The sequence below is a fragment of the Pongo abelii genome, chromosome 1 (genome assembly GCF_028885655.2).
Source record: "Pongo abelii isolate AG06213 chromosome 1, NHGRI_mPonAbe1-v2.0_pri, whole genome shotgun sequence".
Lineage (NCBI taxonomy): Eukaryota > Metazoa > Chordata > Mammalia > Primates > Hominidae > Pongo > Pongo abelii.
In genome coordinates this window covers 205274578-205295267 of record NC_071985.2, presented here as the reverse complement: position 1 = coordinate 205295267, position 20690 = coordinate 205274578, and the positions used below count along the sequence as shown (strand labels likewise).

The following is a 20690-nucleotide window of genomic DNA, read 5'->3' as shown; positions in this document are numbered from 1 at the left end:
TGTACCTTTCCTTCCGTCCTCTCAGCCTTCCCAATGGGCAAAACTTTTGAAAACAATTCAGTGAGGGCTTCAATTCTCCTTGTATCTTTCTCTCTGTTCTGGAGCTTTTCCTAAACCATAATGTAGGATACTGGTGAGTGCCTACCCAGAAGTGCAAGGGAAGTTGATGCCTCCTGGGGAAATCCAAACCAATGGAGGATATAAACCAAGGGTTAAATGCTTCTCTGGCAGTCTTTCGGAAGACCATAATGAGAGGCATTACAGAACTCAGATGGGGAGTTTCTGAGCCCACTTTGATTCAGGAGGCTGCCCAATTAAAAAAAAAAGAAAAAAGGAAGAAAGAAAGAAAATTATCAGATGGGCTTGGTAGGATCCAGCCCCAGGTGCCCACAGCAGTGAACACCTTGTTAATACATCCTTGTGTTGGCTTTTTTCCTCTTCCTATTTTATTCTGGACTTTTACTTTAAATCCCTGGGATCACCTTCTAAGTAAATTACCTGTAACTAACACCTGTCTTAGGTTCTATTTTCTGGATGGAATCTTTTTTTTTTTTTTTTTTGAGATGGAGTTTTGCTCTTGTTGCCCAGGCTGGAATGCAATGGCGCGATCTTGGCTCACTGCAATCTCCGCCTTCCGGGTTCAAACGATTCTCCTGCCTCAGCCTCCCAAGTAGCTGGGATTACTGGCACCCACCACCACGCCCAGCTATTTTTTTTGTATTTTTTTAGTAGAGATGGGGTTTCACCATGTTGGCCAGGCTGGTCTCGAACTCCTGACCTCAGGTGATCCACTCGCCTTGGCCTCCCAAAGTGGTGGGATTACAGGTGTGAGCCACTGCGCCCAGCCTCTGGACAGAATCTTAAGATGTATGCAAAATATCTGGTACATGGTAGGTATTCAAGAAGAAATAGCAGTTTTATTATTACTACTATTACTGCTACTACTGTTCCCATTGTTATTATTACCTAGGATTTCAAGTTGCCATCCATTAGTCCTCTTCCCTGAAACCATGGATGATATTGAAGCTCTACAATAGAGTTTCATTTGTTTTGTTTTTTGTTTTTTGTTTTTTGAGATAGAGTCTCACTCTGTCACCCAAGCTGGAGTGCAGTGGCATGATCTCGGCTCACTGCAACCTCTGCCTTCCAGGTTCAAGCAATTCTCCTGCCTCAATCTCTATTCTTTTCGGGTTTTTTTTTTTTTTTTTTTGAGATGGCATCTCACCCTTGTTGCCCAGGCTGGAGTGCAGTGGCGCAATCTCCGCTTACTGCAACCTCCACCTCCCGGGTTCAAGTGATTCTCCTGCCTCAGCCTCCTGAGTAGCTGTAATTACAGGTGGCTGCCACCACACCCAGCTAATTTTTTTGTAGTTTTAGTAGAGACGGGGTTTCACCATGTTGGCCAGGCTGGCCTCAAACTTCTGACCTCAGGTGATCCACCTGCCTCGGCCTCCCAAAGTGCTGGGATTACAGGCATGAGCCACTGTGCCCAGCCTACAATAGAGTTTCTGTGGCAAAATAATTTTGTTTGTCTTTTTCCTGAGGGTACTGGGAAGCCATTGACGAATTTTCTTTCTTTTAAACATTTTTTCTACTGTACTATTTTTCAGATTTAGTGAAGTATAATTGATGAGCAATAAAATGAATTTTTTTTTTTTAGACAGGCTCTTGCTCTGTCGCACAAGCTGGAGTGTAGTGGCATGATTTTGACTCATTTTGTGATACGCTACCTTGTTTTAACCTGAGTGACTCTCTCCTAGCAGAAAGAGAGTCGGACAGACTCCATTTTAGTTTTTTCACCTGTAACCCCTTTCACCTCCCTCCAGGCACAGCTAGTGTAAATCTGACTCAAGGTATGTCCAGGAATGCACCTGCTGAAAAGATGTTGAGGCGAGCTGCACCAGCAGTTCCTGGGGGCGTGTGCGGTGGATGGCACCCAAAACCCCTGCATTTATCTCTTTGTGATAGCTTAAGCCCCTGCACCTGGAACTGTTTATTTTTTGTAACTGCATTTGTAACCAATTAATTTTCTAACCTTTTGCCAGTTCTGCTTCTGTAAAAATTGTTTCAGTTAAAAGCTCCCCTCCCCTATTTAGACCATGGTATAATAAGTAACCTAGCCCCTTCCTCAGGGCCGAGAGAATTTTGGGCATTAGCTGCCTCTCGGTCGCCAGCTAATAAAGGACTCTTTAATTTGTCTCAAAGTGTGGCATTTCTCTATAACTCGCTTGGTTACAACAATTTCAACCTCCACCTCCCAGGCTCAAGCTATCCTCACAACTAAGTCTCCCAAGTAGCTGGGACTACAGGTGCCCATCACCATATCTGACTAATTTTTTTTTTTTTTTTTTTTTTTTTGAGACGGAGTCTCGCTCTGTTGCCCAGGCTCTGGAGTGCAGTGGCGCAAACTTGGCTCACTGCAAGCTCCGCCTCCTGGGTTCATGCCATTCTCCTGCCTCAGCCTCCCGAATAGCTGGGACTACAGGCGCCCGCCACCACACCTGGCTAATTTTTTTGTATTTTTAGTAGAGATGGAGTTTCACTGTGTTAGCCAGGATAGTCTCGATCTCCTGACCTTGTGATCCACCTGCCTCAGCCTCCCAAAGTGCTGGGATTACAGGCATGAGCCACCACGCCCGGCCTAATTTTTGTATTTTTTTTGTAGAGACAGGGTTTCACCATGTTGTCCAGGTTGGTCTCAAACTAGTGAGCTCAAGCGATCTGCCTGCCTTAACCTCCCAAAGTGCTGGGATTACAGGCATGAGCCACTGCACCCAGCCTTGATGAGTTTTGATATATTTATACACCCTTGAAACCATAACCACAATCAGGATATTAAAAAAAAACCTGCCAAACCAGTTTCCAAAGCGGTTTTATCACCTTAAAATGGTACCATCAGTGTATGAGAATTTTTGTTGCTCTACATTCATGCTAATACTTGGTATTGCCAGTCCTTTTAGCCATTCTGGTGGGTGTGTAGTGTAATCTCATTGTGTTTCCTTTTTTCCCCCTAACGTCTTTCATGTTATTTGCCATCCATTTAGTTTCTCTTCTTTGGTAAATTGTCTGTGCTAATCGTTTTTTAAATTGGGTTGTTGGTCTTCTTGTTGAGTTGAAATAACTCTGTATATTTCCAGGTAATGGTTATATGTTTTGCAGCAATTTTACTCTGATCTGTGGCTGGTCTTCATTTTCTCTTTCTTTCTTTCTTTCTTTTTCTTTCTTTCTTTCTTTTCTTCATTTTTTTTCCGCCCCGACGGAGTTTGGCTCATTGCCCAGGCTGGAGTGCAATGGCACAATCTCTGCTCACTGCAACCTCCGCCTCCTGGGTTCAAACAATTCTCCTGCCTCAGCCCCCCAAGTAGCTGGGATTACAGGCATGCACCACCACACCCGGCTAATTTTTTTGTATTTTTAGTAGAGACGGGGTTTCACCATGTTGGCCAGGCTGGTCTTGAACTCTTGACCTCAGGTGATCCACTTGCCTCGGCCTCTGAAAGTGTGGGGATTACATGGGTGAGTCACTGTGCCTGGCCAGCTTATCTTTATTTTCTTTTTTCTTTTTTTTTTTGAGACGGAGTCTCGCTTTGTTGCCCAGGCTGGAGTGCAGTGGCATGGTCTCGGCTCACTGCAAGTTCCGCCTCCCAGGTTCACACCATCCTCCTGCCTCAGCCTCCCGAGTAGCTGGGACCACAGGCGCCCACCACCACGCCCGGCTAATTTTTTGTATTTTTAGTAGAGACGGGGTTTCACTGTGTTAGCCAGAATGGTCTCTATCTCCTGACTTCGTGATCTGCCCACCTCGGACTCCCAAAGTGCTGGATTACAGGCATGAGCCACCGCGCCCAGCTTTATCTTTATTTTCATAACAGTCTTGAGTAAAGTTTGAAATTTTGATGATATACAATTTATTCAATTTTTTTGTTGTCTTTTCTTTCTTTCTTTCTTTTTCTTTTTCTTTTTTTCTTTTTTTTTTTTTTGCGACGGAGTCTCACTCTGTCGCCCAGGCTGGAATGCAGTGGCGCGATCTTGGCTCACTGCAACCTCCGCCTCCCGGGTTCACGCCATTCTCCTGCCTCAGCCTCCCAAGTAGCTGGGACTACAGGCGCATGCCCCCTTGCCCGGCTAATTTTTTGTGTTTTTAGTAGAGATGGGGTTTCACCGTGTTAGCCAGGATGGTCTCGATCTCCTGACCTCGTGATCCACCTGCCTCAGCCTCCCAAAGTGCTGGGATTACAGGCGTGAGCCACCGCGCCCGGCCAATTTTTGTATTTTTAGTAGAGATGTGGTTTCACCATGTTGGAGAGGCTGGTCTCGAACTCCTGACCTCAGGTGATCTACTAGCTTCAACCTCCCAAAGTGCTGGGATTACAGGCGTGAGCCACCGCGCCAGGCCAATAAATATATTTAAAAAATTTTTTTGAGACAAGGTCTCCCTCTGTCGTCCAGGCTGGAGTGTAGCGGCACCATCACAGCTCATTGCAGTCTGGACCTCCCCAGCTCAAACAATCCTCCTATTTCAGCCTCCTGAGTACCTGGGACTACAGGCACGTTCCATCATGCCCAGCTAATTTTTAAAATCATTTTTGTAGAGATGGGGTCTCACTCTGTTGCCCAGGCTGGCAGGCTGGTCTCAAACTCCAGGGCTCAAGGGATCCTCCCGCCTTGGCCTCCCAAAGTGCTGGGATGAGAGGTGTGAGCCACTGCACTCGGCCAATTTTTTTTTCTTCTTTTTTCTTTTTCTATTGAGACAGGGTCTTGCTCTGTTGCACAGGATGGAGTGCACTGGTGCGATCTCGACCTCCCAGGCTCAAGTGATCATCTCACCTCAGCCTCCCACGTAGCTGGGACTACAGGAGCTTGCCACTAGGCCCCTGATAATTTGTTTGTTTGTTTTGCGACAGAATCTTGCTCTGTCGCCCAGGCTGGACTGCAATGGCAAGATCTCGGCTCACTGCAACCTCCGGCTCCTGGGTTCAAGCGATTCTCCTGGCTCAGCCTCCTGAGTAGCTGGGATTACAGGCATGCGCCACCACGCCTGGCCAATTTTTTTAATTTTATGGATTGTGTATTTGAAAAGTCACATCGATTTTTCTCCTGGAATGTGCCGTAGCTTCAAGTTTTACATGTAGGTCTAATTTAGGTTGTGTGATACAATGGGTTTGCATTTAGAAGGGTCCTCTGGCAGCAGCAAGGAAGGTTTTCGGAGGGTGATAGCCTAGCGGCCTGAAACTACTGAGACTTGGAGAGAAGTGATGGTGGCTTTCACTAGGTGATGGTAGTGAAGGATATCGAAATGAATCAAAATACTGGGGATGTAGAATGACTGGACTTAATGGCTTGAGGGACAACACTGAGGGTAGATAACATGCTTGTACGTTTGTTGCACTTCAAATTGGTCCTCTAAATAGTTTTTCCTTTGGGGAGGTTATGATTGAAATTTGGCCAGTCGGGGATACAGTTTTCTCAAACAACACTCTTGTATCAGTTCCCTTTTTGGGTACTGCCTGGAGCCCAGTATTGAACTCTGTCCTCCCAAGCCCAAAGACCTTTGCCTCCCATAGTACCAGGAAAGGTGCCCAAGTTCTTTTACACACAAGGTGCGCGCAGCGGCTAGCGCATGCCCAGAGAGGCCGTAAGGAGGACGACCGCCCGGAGAGAAAGACGCACGCTTCCCGCCATTTTGTTGAGCTCGCCGCGCAACCGGCCCCTGCTGGGGACTACACGTCCCGTGAGCCTCCGCGGCAGCACGTCCTACCCAACACTGTCCAGCCCGCTCCCTTTTTCCCCCTCCCCGGGGGCCGAGGGCTCCGGCTGCTGCCTGGCGGCCAACGGACCAGGTAGGATTTCCGGGAGAGGCTGCTGTGGAGGCTGAGGAGGCGGCGGCGGAGACCTGGGTGAGTTCAGCGAGCAAGGGAAAGTGAGCAGGACGCGCTCAGGATCAGGCTGCGGGCTTCTCTCAGGCTGCGGCCCCGTTCTTGGCTCTGCGAGAGGGTCCCGGTCCGGGCAGAAGGTAACGGCCCGGGTCGCCGTCGCTTCGGGCCAGGGCGGGGCGGGGCCGCCGCCTCCCTCCTCGGCCCTCCCACAACGGTCCAACCCGGGCTTCTCCGCCTGAGGCAGGGCCCGCGTAGGCTCGCGCTCTCCGCCCCCCGAGACTTGGCTGGGCCCTTTTGTCTGGGCTGCGTTGCTCCCCCTTTGTGTCCGTGCATGGAGTCTCCGCCACGGGGGAGCCTGTTCCGCCGGTCCCCAACGGGGACTGCTCCCTGGGGATCCGGTTACAGTAACCGGATCCGGTCAAAGTACATTTTTCAAAACCGTCCTGCCTCAGACCTCTGCACCCCGGCTGGGCAGAACGGGGGCTTCGGAGCCAGGCGGAGTTTCTGTAAAAACCTGGAGGTTATTATTTAACTTTTAAACATCAGCCTGGGCGGCTTCAGGGCACGAAACTCCAGACGTTTTTCTTGGAGAGATGAGTTTAAGGAACAGAAGCGACCCCCTCTCTCCCACCCTCTACACCCCGGCTCCGGGAAACCGGGAAGGCATCGAATTTGCTCCGATGTCTGTGCAGCTCACATCTGTGATCGGTGGACCAAAGAACCAGTGGTGAATGGTAGAACGGCAGTTCACGCACCTCCCAAATCTCGGAGGAGAGTGACTTACAGGGCATCACTGATTGCTTGCAAAAAAAAAAAAAAGAAAAAACCTCCAGTACTTCATGCGGACATTCAGCTCCTCGCTCCCTCCAACCTCTTCCTTTTCTTTTTCTTTTTAAAACAAACAGTGGAAGGAAAAAGTCCTTCAGCGGAAGAATTTGCTTTATAGAGGAACCAGAAACCCAGTGGCTTCTAGAAGTCACTTACTTTTCGCTAAATTAAAGAAATGAATTTCGAGCTGGTGGCGCGCGCCTGTAATGCCAGCTATTCTGGAGGCTGAGGCAGGAGAACCGCTTGAGGCCAGAAGTTCGCGACCAGCCTGGGCAACACAGCAAGACCCCATCTAAAAAAAAAAAAAACAAAAAAGGAATGAAGCCAGTTTAGAAATGAAGCCAGTTTAGGGGATGAGGTGTGGTAGATTCTTACCGGAAACCGCAGAATTGCGTGGATTGTGGATTTGATCAAATTTGGCTAGATAGTGGTAACTGTGTATGTCCTGTTGGAAGACTGCATTGCTAGAATCAGCTTAAGGTAAAATTTGTTTGTTTCATTTAAGAGACAAGAGTCTTGCTTGGTTGCTGAAGCTTGAGTACAGTGGAGAGCTCCTAGTTCACTGCAGCGTCGAACTTCTTGGCTTAAGCCATCCTCCCACTGGAGGCTCCCAGATGCCTGGGACTAGAGGCATGAGCCACTGTGCCTGACTATTTAATTTAATTAATTTATATTTATTTATTTATTTTGAGACAGAGTCTCACTCTGTTACCCAGGCTGGAATGCAATGGCACGATCTTGGCTCACTGCAACCTCCACTTCCCAGGTTGAAGCGATTCTCCTGCCTCAGCCTCCTGAGTAGCTGGGATTACAGGTGTGTGCCACCATGCCCAGCTAGTTTTTGTATTTTTGGTAGAGACAAGGTTTCACCATGTTGGCCAGGCTGGCCTTGAACTAACCTCAGATGATCCACCCGCCTCAGTCTCCCAAAGTGCTGGGATTACAAGCGTGAGCCACCGTGCCTGGCCAATTTTTATGTATTTATTTTTTGAAATAGGGTCTCTGGACTCTGGAGTGCAGTGAGTTGAGCACTGCTCACTGCAGCCTGGACCTCCTCCTGGGCTCAAGCCTCAGCCTCCAGAGTAGCTGGGACAACAGACACAGGCCACCAGCCCAGCTAATTAAAAAAATTTTTAAAAAAATTTTGTAGTGATTGGGGTCCCACTCTGTTGCCCAGGCTGGTCTTGGACTCCTGGGTTCAAGTGATCCTCCCTCCCAAAGTGCTGGTATTAAACCTTAAGATAAAGAATTCTATTTTTGTTTTTTGAGATGGGGTCTTGCTCTGTTGCTCAGGCTGTGCAGTGATGTGATCTTGGCTCACTGCAACCTCTTCCTCCTGGTTTCAAGTGATTCTCTTGCCTCAGCCTCCCAAGTAGCTGGGATTACAGGCATGTGCCACCACGTCTGGCTAATTTTTTTTTTTTTTTTTTTTAGTAGAGATGGTGTTTCACCGTGTTGGCCAGGCTGGTCTGGAACTCCTGACCTCAAGTGATTTACCTGCCTCCGCCTCCCAAAGTGCTGGGATTACAGGTGTGAGCCACCGTGCCCAGCCAATAAAAAATTCTAAAGAAGGTCATTGCAAATAATCCTTTTGAAAAATAGATTAATTCGTGTTTCAAGTCTCTGGGATGAGGATAGCCAGGAGGATCCCTTTACATGAATCAGGGAAGGTTATTGAAGTTAGATAAGTTAATTCCTGCCCTAGCCGAGTAGGCAAAATAAAGCCCTTCACGCTGTATTACTTTGTTTGATATCTCATAATGGAAATGACTTACTCTTGAGAATTCTAGATTGTATTAGTAATACTGTATAGGGATGGTAGATGCTTAATGCAGTTCTTCAATTTTTAATCCGGCAGTGAGTGAGGGTCTTTTGTGTTTTCCTGGCTATGGTTTGAAGAAGCAACCACAGAATTGCTCTAGTTTTAATAATAAACTGGCTGGGCGCGGTGGCTCACACCTGTAATCCCAGCACTTTGGGAAACTGAGGTGGGCGGATCACGTGAGGTCAGGAGTTCGAGATCAGCCTGGCCAACATGGTAAAACCCCGTCTCTACTAAAAATATAAAAATTAGCCAGATGTGGTGGTGGGCATCTGTAATCCCAGCTACTTGGGAGGCTGAGACAGGAGAATCACTTGAACCTGGGAGGCGGAGGTTGCAGTGAGCTGAGATCGTGCCACTGCATTCCAGCCTGGGCGACAGAGTGAGACTCAGTCTCAAAAAAAAAAAAAAAAAGAAATAATAAACTAAGAAACAGCAGTTGCTATTGACTGTTGCTTAATTGTACAAACATGACAATTTTCTCAATATTAATTTATTTTTATGATTATGATTATGATTTTTTTTTTGAGGCAAGGTCTTGTTCTGTCCCCCAGGCTGGAGTACAATGCTGTGATCATGGCCCACTGTAGCCTCAACCTCCCGGGCTCAAGTGATCCTCCCACTTCAGCCTTCTGAGTAGCTGGGACTACAGGTGCACACTACCACACTTGGCTAATTTTTTAATTTTTTTGTGGACACGAGGTCTCCCTGTGTTGCCCAGGATGCTCTTGAACTCCTGGACTCAAGCAGTCCTCCTACCTTAGCCTCCGAGAGTGCTGGGATTATAGGCGTGAGCCACTGTGTCTGGCTCTATATTTATTCATTTATTTTGTTTGTTTTAAACATAATTTTTTTCTTTTTTTGAGACGGAGTTTCACTCTTTTTGCCCAGACTGAAGTGCAATGGCACGGTCTTGGCTCACTGCAACCTCCGCCTCCTGGGTTTAAGTGATTCTTCTGCCTCAGCCTCCTGAGTAGCTGGGATTACAGGCACGTGCCAACACGCCTGGCTAATTTTGTATTTTTAGTAGAGACAGAGATTCACCATGTTGGCCAAGCTGGTCTTGAACTCCTGACCTCAGATGATCCGCCCACCTCAGCCTCCCAAAGTTCTGGGATTACAGGCGTCAGCCATCGCGCCTGGCCCATAATTTTATTTTGTAATTTTTATAGAGACAGGTCTCGCCATGTTGCCCAGCCTGGTCTCAAATTCCTTGGCTCAGGCGATCCTCTCACCTCAGCCTCCCAAAGTACTGGGATTACAGGCATGAGTCACCATGCCCGGCCTCCCAGTACCATTTTTTAAACAAATTAATACACATTGTGTCATTTAATCATCACTACAGTTCTGTGAGATGGTTGTTACTCTCATTTTACAGCTGTTAAAGCCTAGCCTCTAAAATGTTGAAGTGACTTGCCCAAGGTTATAGTTAACCCAGGTAGGAAATATCAGAGTAAACCATACTTCAAGTCTAGTCCTCTTTCAGTTACCTCACACTTATTACAGCTACTAATCTTACCAGCACCAACAGCTTTAATTTGCTAAAATCTAAATATTGGAGAAAATGGAAAATATTTTCCAATTAAGGCAAATTGATTTACAAGGAACTGGAATTTCTGGAACCATAAACAATGAGTCTTTTTCTTAAATTATATTGAACATTGGTCCCATTACTTTGTCTTCTGATAAGCTGTGATTACCTTGTGCCTAGGCAGAATGGCAGTTTTATGCAACGCTCAAAAAGTGGTGAGTTACTCAGTTTTGGTTTCCCCTAATCTTTGCTATAAGGTTTATTAAATATGTTGGAGAACATAAATACAATAGCTTTGGCTGCTGAAACGAACATTGAAGACAGAACTGAAATTAAGATACTGTATTTTTTTAGTCAGACCATCGGGACTCAAGAGAATGCTTTCTCTAGTTTCTGGTTTTAGTAAAAACTTTTAATCAGTTTCAAACCTGCAGTTAAGTCTTGGATTTATGTTAGTACATGCCATGAATGTGACATCAGAAACAGAAACCTATTTCACCTCCCTTACTTATTAGGTAAAATGCATAACATGCCAATGGAATTGAGTCAATACAATTATGTAGTCTAGCCTTTCTAACTGGTAGTAGCCTGTTTGAAATCTTTTATTATTGCATTATAATGGGAAAGAACATTTTTCCTTGTGCTCTTGCTGTTGGTTTACTTCATTTCCAAAACCATCTGTTCATTCAGTCAACAAATACGGAAAGTCTGTTATATTCTAAGCACTGTTGTAGACATTGAGGACAAAACAGTGAAAACAAGTATTTTCCCTCTTGGGGTTTACCTACTGATTAGGGTTGGCTGGGAAGAGGAAGGAGTCTGACAGTAAATAAGCACTAAATAAATAAAATTCCCTCATATAACTGCAACCTTGAGCAACTCAACCTCTTTGAGCTTTAGTTTTCTCGTCTTTAACATGGATGTAATTGATTCCTGCTCTTCCTATCCTGTGGATTATGTCTAAGAGGGAGTGGAATAAGTATTTGGATACATTATTTGCTTCAAATTCCTGTAGCAAGTTATTTTTACTACTATTAGAAGAAGAGGCCCAGCACGGTGGCTCACGTCTGTAATCCCAGCACTCTGGGAGGCCAAGGCAAGCAGATCACTTGAGGCCAGGAGTTCGAGACGAGCCTGGCCAACATGGCGAAACCCCATCTCTACTAAAAATAAAACAATTAGCTGGGGGTGGTGGCCCATGCCTGTAGTCTCAGTTACTTGGGAGGCTGAGGCATGAGACTTGCTTGATCCCAGGAGGCAGAGGTTGCAGTGACCAGAGATTGTGCCATTGCACTTCAGCCTGAGTGACAGAGCAAGGTTCCATCCTCCCACCACCCCTGCCTGCCCCCACCCCCCCAAAAAAAAAACAAAAGAAAACAAGGAGCATTGGAAGAAGATTATTTATAAAGAAAGAGAGAGGCTGGGCCCGGTGGCTCATGCCTGTAATCCCAGTGCTTCGGGAGGCTAAGGCAGGAGGATCGTTTTATGTTTATCCCAGGAGTTTGAGACCAGCCTGGCAACATAGCAAGACTTTGTCTCTACAAAAAAAAAACTAAAAATCAGCTAGGCTTGGTAGTGGACATCTGTAGTCCCAGTTACTCAGGAGGCTGAGATAGGAGGATCACTTGAGCCCCACGGTTTGAGGCTGCAGTGAGCTATGATTGTGCCACCACACTACAGCCTGGGTGACAGAGCTGGAGACCCTGTTTCAAAAAATAAGTAAATAAAGTAAAATAGGAAAGAGAGAAGGGAATGGATGGATTCTTTATTCTGAGGGAGCTCTAAAGTCCTATTGTAAAACTTTCACAGTCGGCCGGGCGCGGTGGCTCACACCTCTAATCCCAGGACTGTGGGAGGCCGAGGCAGGTGGATCACCTGAGGTCCGGAGTTGGAGACCAGCCTGACCAACATGGAGAAACCCCATCTCTACTAAAAATACAAAATTAGCCAGGCATGGTGGTACACGCCTGTAATCCCAGCTACTTGGGAGGCTGAGGCAGGAGAATGGCTTAAACTCGGGAGGCGGAGGTTGCTGTGAGCTGAGATCACGCCATTGCACTCCAGCCTGGGCAACAAGAGCGAAACTCCGTCTCAAAAAAACAAACAAACAAACAAAAAAACTTTCACAGTCATGTCTTCACAGGGGCTACCATAACCAAATTATGTAGACCTTTTTCTTTTCTCTTCTTTCTTTTTCTTTTTTTTCCACCACTGTGGTCCCAGCTACTCGGGAGGCTGAGGCACAAGAATCACTTGAACCTAGGAGGTGGAGGTTGCAATGAGCCAAGATTGTGCCACTGGACTCCAGCCTGGGTGACAGAGTGAGACCTTGTCTCAAAAAAAAAAAAAAATGGAGACAGAGTCTCACTCTGTCACCCAGGCTGGAGTCCAGTGGCATGATCAGCCTTGACCTCTTCCAGGCTTAAGCACTCCTCCCACCTCAGCCCCCTGAGTAGCTGGGACTACAGGCGTGCACCACCATGCCTGGCTAATTTTTTCTTTTTTCTTTTTTCTTTCAGTAGAGACAAGGTCTCATTATGTTGCCCAGACCAGTCTTGAACTCCTGAGCTGAAGCGATCCACCCACCTTGGCCTCCCAAGTGCTGGGATTACAGGCGTGAGCCACTGTGCTGGGCCTATGTAGACCTTTTAATTTTTTTTTGAGACGGAGTCTCGCTCTGTCGCCCAGGCTGGAGTGCAGTGGCCCAATCTTGGCTCATTGCAAGCTCCACCTCCCGGATTCACGCCATTCTCCTGCCTCAGCCTCCTGAGTAGCTGGGACTACAGGCGCCCACCACCACACCCGGATAATTTTTTTGTATTTTTAGTAGAGACGGGGTTTCACCGTGTTAGCCAGGATGGTCTCGATCTCCTGACCTCGTGATCCGCCCGCCTCGGCCTCCCAAAGTGCTGGGATTACAGGCATGAGCCACCGCGCCCAGCCTTAATTTTTTTTTGAAATGGAGTTTCGCTCTTGTCACTTAGGCTGGAGTGACAGTCTGATCTCAGCTTACTGCAACCTCCGCCTCCCGGGTTCAAGCGATTCTCCAGCCTCAGCCTCCCAAGTAGCTGGGATTACAGGCGCTCACCACCACGCCCAGCTAAATTTTGTATTTTTAGTAGAGACAGGGTTTTGCCATGTTGGCCAGGCTGGTCCTGAGGTCCCGAACTCCTGACCTCAGGTGATCCACCCACCTTGGCCTCCCAAAGTGGTAGGATTACAGGCGTGAGCCTCCGCACCCAGCCTTTTTTTTTTTTTTGTAGACGGGAGTCCTGCTCTGTCGCCCAGGCTAGAGTGCAGTGGTGTGATCTCAGCACACTGCAACCTCCACCTCCTGGGTTCAAGTGATTCTCGTGCCTCAGCCTCCTGAGTAGTTGGGGTTACAGGCGTGCACCACTATGCCCTGCTAATTTTTTGTATTTTTAGTAGAGATGGGGTTTCACCATGTTGGCCAGGCTGGTTTTGAACTCCTGACCTCAAGTGATCCGCCCGCCTCAGCCTCCCAAAGTGCGAGGATCACAGGCATGAGCCACCACACCCAGCCAATCAAAGCTTTTTAAAATGATCTGTAGGCCAGGCGTGGTGGCTGCGGCCTGCAATCCTAGGATCATGAGGCCACAAGGTGGAGTTCAAGACTAGCCTGGCCAACATGGCAGAACCCTGTCTCTACAAAACATACAAAAAAGTTAGCTCAGCATGTGGCACACTTCTATAGTCCCAGCTACTCTGGAGGCTGAGGTGGGAGGATTGCCTGAGCCTGGAAGGTTGAGGCTGCAGTGAGCCATAATTGCGCCACTGCACTCCAGCCCAGGTAGACAGGGTGAAAGACCATCTCAAAAAAAAAAAAAAAAAATTGCTTACTATCTTGATGGTAGCTGAGAGGGTTTAGAGAAGGTATTTATGTACTTGTTAAAAAATTTTGGCCAGACGCGGTGGCTCACGCCTGTAATCCCAGCACTTTGGGAGGCCGAGGCGGGCGGATCACGAGGTCAGGAGATCGAGACCATCCTGGCTAACACAGTGAAACCCCGTCTCTACTAAAAGTACAAAAAATTATCCGGGTGTGGTGGTGGGCCCCTGTAGTCCCAGCTACTCGGGAGGCTGAGGCAGGAGAATGGCGTGAACCTGGGAGGCGCAGCTTGCAGTGAGCCGAGATTGTGTCACTGCCCTCCAGCCTGGGTGACAGAGCAAGACTCCGTCTCAAAAAAAAAAAAAAAAAAAAGAAAATATATATATATATAAAATTAGCTGGGCGTGGTGGCGGGTGCCTGTAGTCCCAGCTAGTCGGGAAGCTGAGGCAGGAGAATAGCATGAACCCGGGAGGCGGAGCTTGCAGTAAGCTGAGATCGCACCACTGCACTCCAGCCTGGGCAACAGAGCAAAGACTCCATCCCAAAAAAAAAAAAAAAAAAAAAAAAAATTCGCCAGGCGGAGTGGCTCACACCTGTATTCCCAGCACTTTGGGATGCTGAGGCAGGTGGATCACCTGAGGTCAGGAGTTTGAGACCAGCCTGGCTAATATGGTGAAACCCCGTCTCTACTAAAAAAAAAAAAAAATTAGCTGCGTGTGGTGGCAAGTGCCTGTAATCCCAGCTACTCAGGAGGCTGAGGCAGGAGAATCCCTGAACCAGGGAGGTGGAGGTTGCAGTGAGCCAAGATCACGCAATTGCACTCCAGCCTGGGTGACAGAGTGAGACTTCATCTCAAAAAAAAAAAAAAAAAAATTTTTTTTTTTTTAACTTTTTTTTGTTTTTCTTTCTTTCTTTCTCCCCCCAGCCCCCCTTTTACCATTTTTTTGTTTTTCTTTCTTTCTTTCTCCCCCCAGCCCCCCCTTTTTTTAAAAAAACCCAAGGGTACAAGGGGAAAAAATAGAGGAAGTATTTAGAATGTTTTGTTTTGTTTTGATTTTAAGGATGGGAGAGGTTTGACATGTTTGAAGGGAAAGGGAAAGCAGCCAGCAGAGAGGCAGATATTGGAGATCTGCACAGAGAAAATGTAGATAATGAAGAAGCCTTAGGAGGAAATAGAATGAAAAGGTCATGAAACAGTAAACTTTGAAGAGGAACATGAAGAAATGAAGGGTGAGAGAAGATATATTTGGAAGTGGTGGACATGGAAGGTGAAATAAGAGTAGTTGTTACCAGTTGATTACTGTATTACCCAGGCACTGATGTAGGTTTATTTATTTTTATTTTTATTTATGTATGTATTTATTTTTTTAAGACAGAGTCTTGCTCTGGTGCCCAAGCTGGAGTACAGTGGCACAGTCATGGCTCACTGCAGCCTCAACCCCCCCCGGGTTCAAGCAATCTTCCCTTCTGAGCCTGCTGAGTAGCTGGGACTACAGGCATACCACCACGCCTGGCTAATTTTTGTGTTTTTTGTAGAGACGGGATTTCACCACATTGCCTAGGCTGGTCTTGAACTCCTAGGCTTAAGCGATCTTCCTGCCTGGGCCTCCCAAAGTGCTTGAATTCCACGAATGAGCCACCATGGCCAGCCTATAATTTCTTTCTTTCTTTTTTTTTTTTTTTTTTTTTTGAAACGGAGTCTCAGTCTGTCACCCAGGCTGGAGTGCAGTGGTGCGACCACAGCTCACTGCAGCCTCTACCTCCCCAGGCTCAGGTAGGTGATCCTTCCACCTCAGCCTCCCGGGTAGCTGGGACTATAGGTGCGGGCCACCACACCAGGCTAATTTTTAAAAATTTTTGTAGAGATGGGATTTCGCCATGTTGCCTAGGCTGGTCTTGAACTCCTGGTCTCAAGTGATCCATCCACCTTGGCCTGCCAGCGTGCTAGGATTACAGGTGTGAGCCCCTGTGGCTGGCCCTGGCCTATAATTTCTTTCTTTTTTTTTTTTTCCTGAGACGGGGTCTCGCTCTGTCGCCCAGGCTGGAGTGCAGTGGCGCAATCTCGGCTCAGTGCCAGCTCTGCCTCCCGGGTTCACGCCATTCTCCTGCCTCAGCCTCCCAAGTAGCTGGGACTACAGGTGCCCGCCACCACGCCTGACTAATTTTTGTATTTTTAGTAGAGACGGGGTTTCACCGTGTTAGCCAGGATGATCTCGATCTCCTGACCTCGTGATCCGCCCGCCTCGGCCTCCCAAAGTGCTGGGATTACAGGCGTGAGCCATCGCGCCTAGCCTGTAATTTTTTATATTCCGTAATTGTAAAATTATTTGTCCATAAGTGGAGTAAATATTATATTCTCAACTTGTGTTTCTATTATCAACTTTTTTTTTAACTTTTGGACAAACTAATTTAGATGTGTGGGATAAAAATGTTATTCTGTGTTTTTTTAAATTTAACTTTTATGTTCAGAGATATATGTGCAAGGTTTGGTATATAGGTAAACTTGTATCATGGAGGTTTGTTGTGCAGATTATTTTGTCACCCAGGTATTAAGCCTAGTGCCCATTAGTTATTTTTCCAGATCATTTCCCTGCTCCCATCCTCCACTCTCTAATAGGCACCAGTGAGTGTTGTTCCCCTCTGTGTCCATGTGTTCTCATCATGTGATATTTGGAACATGTGATATTTGTTTTTCTCTTTCTGCATTAGTTTGCTAAAGATAATGGCCTCCAGCTCCACCCATGTTCCTGCAAAGGACATGATCTTGTTTTTTATGGTGGCATAGTATTGCATGGTGTATATGTACCACCTTTTCTTTATCTAGTCTACTTTTGATGGACATTTAGGTTGATTCTGTGTCTTTGCTGTTGTGAATAGTGCTGCAGTGAACATATGTGTGCATATGTCTTTATAATAGAATGATTTATATTCCTTTGGGTCTATAACCAGTAATGGGATTTCTGGATTGAATGGTATTTCTAAGTCTTTGAGGAATTGCCACACTGTCTTCCACAATAGTCAAACTAATTTATACTCCCACTGACAATGTATAAGCATTTCTTTTTCTCCACAACCTCACCAGCAGCTATTATTTTTTGACTTTTTTTTTTTTTCCGAGACAGAGTCTTGCTCTGTCACCCAGGCTGGAGTGCAGTGGAGTGATCTCGGCTCACTGCAGCCTCCGCCTCCCAGGGTCAAGCAGTTCTCCTCTCAGCCTTTCCAGTAGCTGGGATTACAGGCCCACACCACCACACCTGGCTAATTTTTGTGTTTTTGTAGAGACAGGGTTTCACCATGTTGGCAGTCTGGTCTTGAAATCCTGACCTCGTGATCTGCCCGCCTCGGCCTCCCAAAGTGCTGAGATTACAGCCGTGAGCCACTGTGCCTGGCTTTTTTTTTTTGAGACGGAGTCTGGCTCTGTCGCCCAGGCTGGAGTGCAGTGGCGCGATCTCAGCTCACTGCAACCTCCGCCTCCCGGGTTCAGGTGATTCTCCTGCCTCAGCCTCCCGAGTAGCTGGGACTACAGGCGCATGCCCCCACGCCCAGCTAATTTTTTGTGGTTTTAGTAGAGACGCAGTTAAACCGTTTTAGCCAGTATGGTCTCGATCTCCTGACCTCGTGATCCACCCGCCTCAGCCTCCCAAAGTGCTGGGATTACAGGCATTAGCCACCGCGCCTGGCCTGGCCTATTTTTTTACTTTTTAGTACTGGTCATCCTGACTGGTATAAGATGGTATCTCATTATCGTTTTAATTTGCATTTCTCTAATAGTCAGTGATGTTGAGCTTTTTTCATATGATTGTTGGCTATATGTATGTCTTCTTTTGAAAAATGTCAGTTCATGTCCTTTGCCCACTTTTTTCTTTTTGAGACAGAGTCTTGCTCTGTTGTCTAGGTTGGAGTGCAGTGGCACAATCTTGGCTCGCTGAAACCTCTGCTTCCCAGCTTCAAATGATTCTTGTGCTTCAGCCTCCCAAGTAGCTAGGACAACTGCACCACCACGCCTGGCTAATTTTTGTATTTTTAGTAGAGATGAGTTTTCACCATGTTAGCCAGGCTGGTCTCGAACTCCTGGCCTCAAGTGATCCACCTGCCTTGGCCTCCCAAAGTGTTGGGATTACAGGCGTGAGCCACTGCGCCCGGCCCTTTGCCTACTCTTTAATGGGGTTGTTTAGTTTTCTTCTTACAAATTTGTTTAAGTTCCTTATAGATGCTGGATATTAGACCTTTGTCAGATGCATAGTTTGCAAAAATTTTCTCCCATTCTGTAGGTGGTCCGTTCACCCTGTTGATAGTTTCCTTTTCTGTGCAGGAGCTCTTTAATTAGGTCCCATTTATCAATTTTTGCTTTTGTAGTAATTGCTTTTGGTGTCTCTGTCATGAAATTTTTTTGTTTTGTTTTGAGAGAGTCTCGCTCTGTTGCACAGGCTGGAGTGCAGTGGCATGATCTTGGCTCACTGCAAGCTCCGCCTCCTGAGTTCACGCCATTCTCCTGCCTCAGCCTCCCGAGTAGCTGGGACTACAGGCGCATGCCACCACGCCCGGCTAATTTTTTGTATTTTTAGTAGAGACGAGGTTTCACCGTGCTAGCTGAGATGGTCTCAATCTCCTGACTTCGTGATCCGCCCGCCTCGGCCTCCCAAAGTGCTGGGACTACAGGCGTGAGCCACCGCGCCCGGCCTGTCATGAAATTTTTGCCCATTTTTATGTCCAGAATGGTATTGCCTAGGTTATCTTCCAGGGTTTTTGTAGTTTCGGGTTTTACATTTAAGTCTTTAATCTGTCTTAGGTTAATTTTTGTATATAGAGTAAGGAAGGGATCCATTTTCAATCTTCTGCATATGGCTAGCCAGTTATCCCAGCACTGTTTATTTATTTATTTATTATTATTAATTAATTTATTTATTTTTAGACAGAGTCTCATTCTGTCGCCCAGGCTGGAGTACAGTGGCACGATCTTGGCTCACTGCAACCTCTGCCTCCTGGGTTCAAGTGATTCTCCTGACTCAGCCTACCGAGTAGCTGGGACTACAGGCCCCGCCACCATGTCTGGCTAATTTTTGTATTTTTAGTAGACACAGGGTTTCACCATGTTGGTCAGGCTGGTCTTGAATTCCTGACCTCAAGCGATCCACCCATGTTGGCTTCCCAAAGTGTTGGGATTACAGGCATGAGCCACCGCGCCTGGCCTCCTGCACCATTTATTGAATGGGGAATTCCTCATTGCCTATTTTTGTCTGGTTTATCAAAGATCAGATACTTGTAGGTGTGTGGCCTTTATTTCTGAGTTCTCTTTTCTGTTCCATTGGTCTATGTGTCTTTTTTTGTACCAGTACCATGCTGTATTGGTTACTGTAGCCCTGTGGTATAGTTTGATGTTGGATAGCATGATGCCTCCAGCTTTGTTCTTTTTGCTTAGGATTTCCTTGGCTCTTTTGGTTCCATATGAATTTTAAAATAATTTTTTCTAGTTTTATGAAGAATGTCAATAGTACTTTAATAGGAATAGCATGGAATCTGTACATTTCTTTGAGCAGTATGGCCATTTTAACAATATTGATTCTTCCTATCCATAGGCATGGGACGTTTTCCCATTTGTTTGTGTCATCTCTGATTTCTTTGAGCAGTGTTTTGTAGTTCTCTTTGTAGAGATCTTTCACCTCCCTGGTTAGCTATATTCCTGGGTATTTGTGTGTGTGTGTGTAGCAGTCGTGAATGAGATTGTGTTCCTGATTTGGCACTCAGCTTGACTGTTGTTGACGTATAGGAATGTTAGTGATTTTTCACATTGATTTTGTATCCTGAGATTTTGCTGAAGTTGTTTATCAGCTTAAGGAGCTTTTGTGCTGAGACCATGAGGTTTTCTGGATATAGGATCATGTTGTCTATAGACAAAGATGGTTTGACTTCCTCTCTTCCTATTTAGATGCCCTTAAATACCTACTTCATTGAATTTTTAACATGCAGTGGTATTGAATTTTATCGAAAGCCTTTTCTCCATCTGTTGAGATAACCATGTGGTTTTTGTCTTTAGTTCTGTTTATGTGATGAATCATATTTACGAATTTGCGTATGTTGAACCAACCTTTCATCCCAGGGCTAAAGCCCACTTGATTGTGGTAGGTAAGCTTTTTGTTGTGCTGCTGGATTTGATTTGCCAGTATTTTGTTGAGGATTTTTGCATCGATATTCATCAAGAATATTGACCTGAAGTTTTCTTTTTTTGTTGTGTCTCTGCCAAGTTTTGGTATCAGGATGATGCTGGCCTCATAGAATGAGTTAGGAAGGAGTCCCTCCTCTTCATTCTTTTGGAATAGTTTCAGCAGGAATGGTACCAGCTCTTCTTGGTACATCTGGTAGAATTCAGCTGTGAATCCATCCGGTCCTGGGCTCTTTTTGGCTGATAGGCTATTTATTACCGACTCAGTTTCAGAGCTCGTTATTGGTCTGTTCAGGGATTCAATTTCTTCCTGGTTCAGTCTTGGGAGGGTGTATGTGTCTAGGAATTATCCATTTTTTCTAGATTTTCTAGTTTATGTACATAGAGGTGTTCATAATATTATCGGATGGTTATTTGTATTTCTGCGGGGTCAGTGGTAATAGCCCCTTGTCATTTCTGATTGTGATTATTTGAATCTTCTCTCTTTTCGTCTTTATTAGTCTAGTAGCAGTCTGTTGTATTACTTTTTTCAAAGACCCAACTCCACCAGGCGCAAGGGCTCATGCCTGTAATCCCAGCACTTTGGGAGGCCAAGGTGGGTGGATCACTTGAGGCAAGGAGT

General features: G+C 46.2%; 1 protein-coding gene across 8 annotated transcripts in view; it reads left to right on the top strand.

Annotated features, from left to right (window-relative positions):
* Window positions 1–2788: 2788 nt before the first annotated feature.
* PHACTR4 (phosphatase and actin regulator 4) overlaps window positions 2789–20690 on the top strand; it is a 145972-nt gene continuing 128070 nt past the window's right edge. For 2 of the 8 annotated variants that reach the window (XM_054560277.2, XM_054560229.2), the window contains exon 1: window positions 2789–5840. In XM_054560277.2, the coding sequence (XP_054416252.1) occupies window positions 5621–5840 (220 nt within the window). In that variant the 5' untranslated portion in view covers window positions 2789–5620. 8 annotated transcript variants of the gene reach the window in all.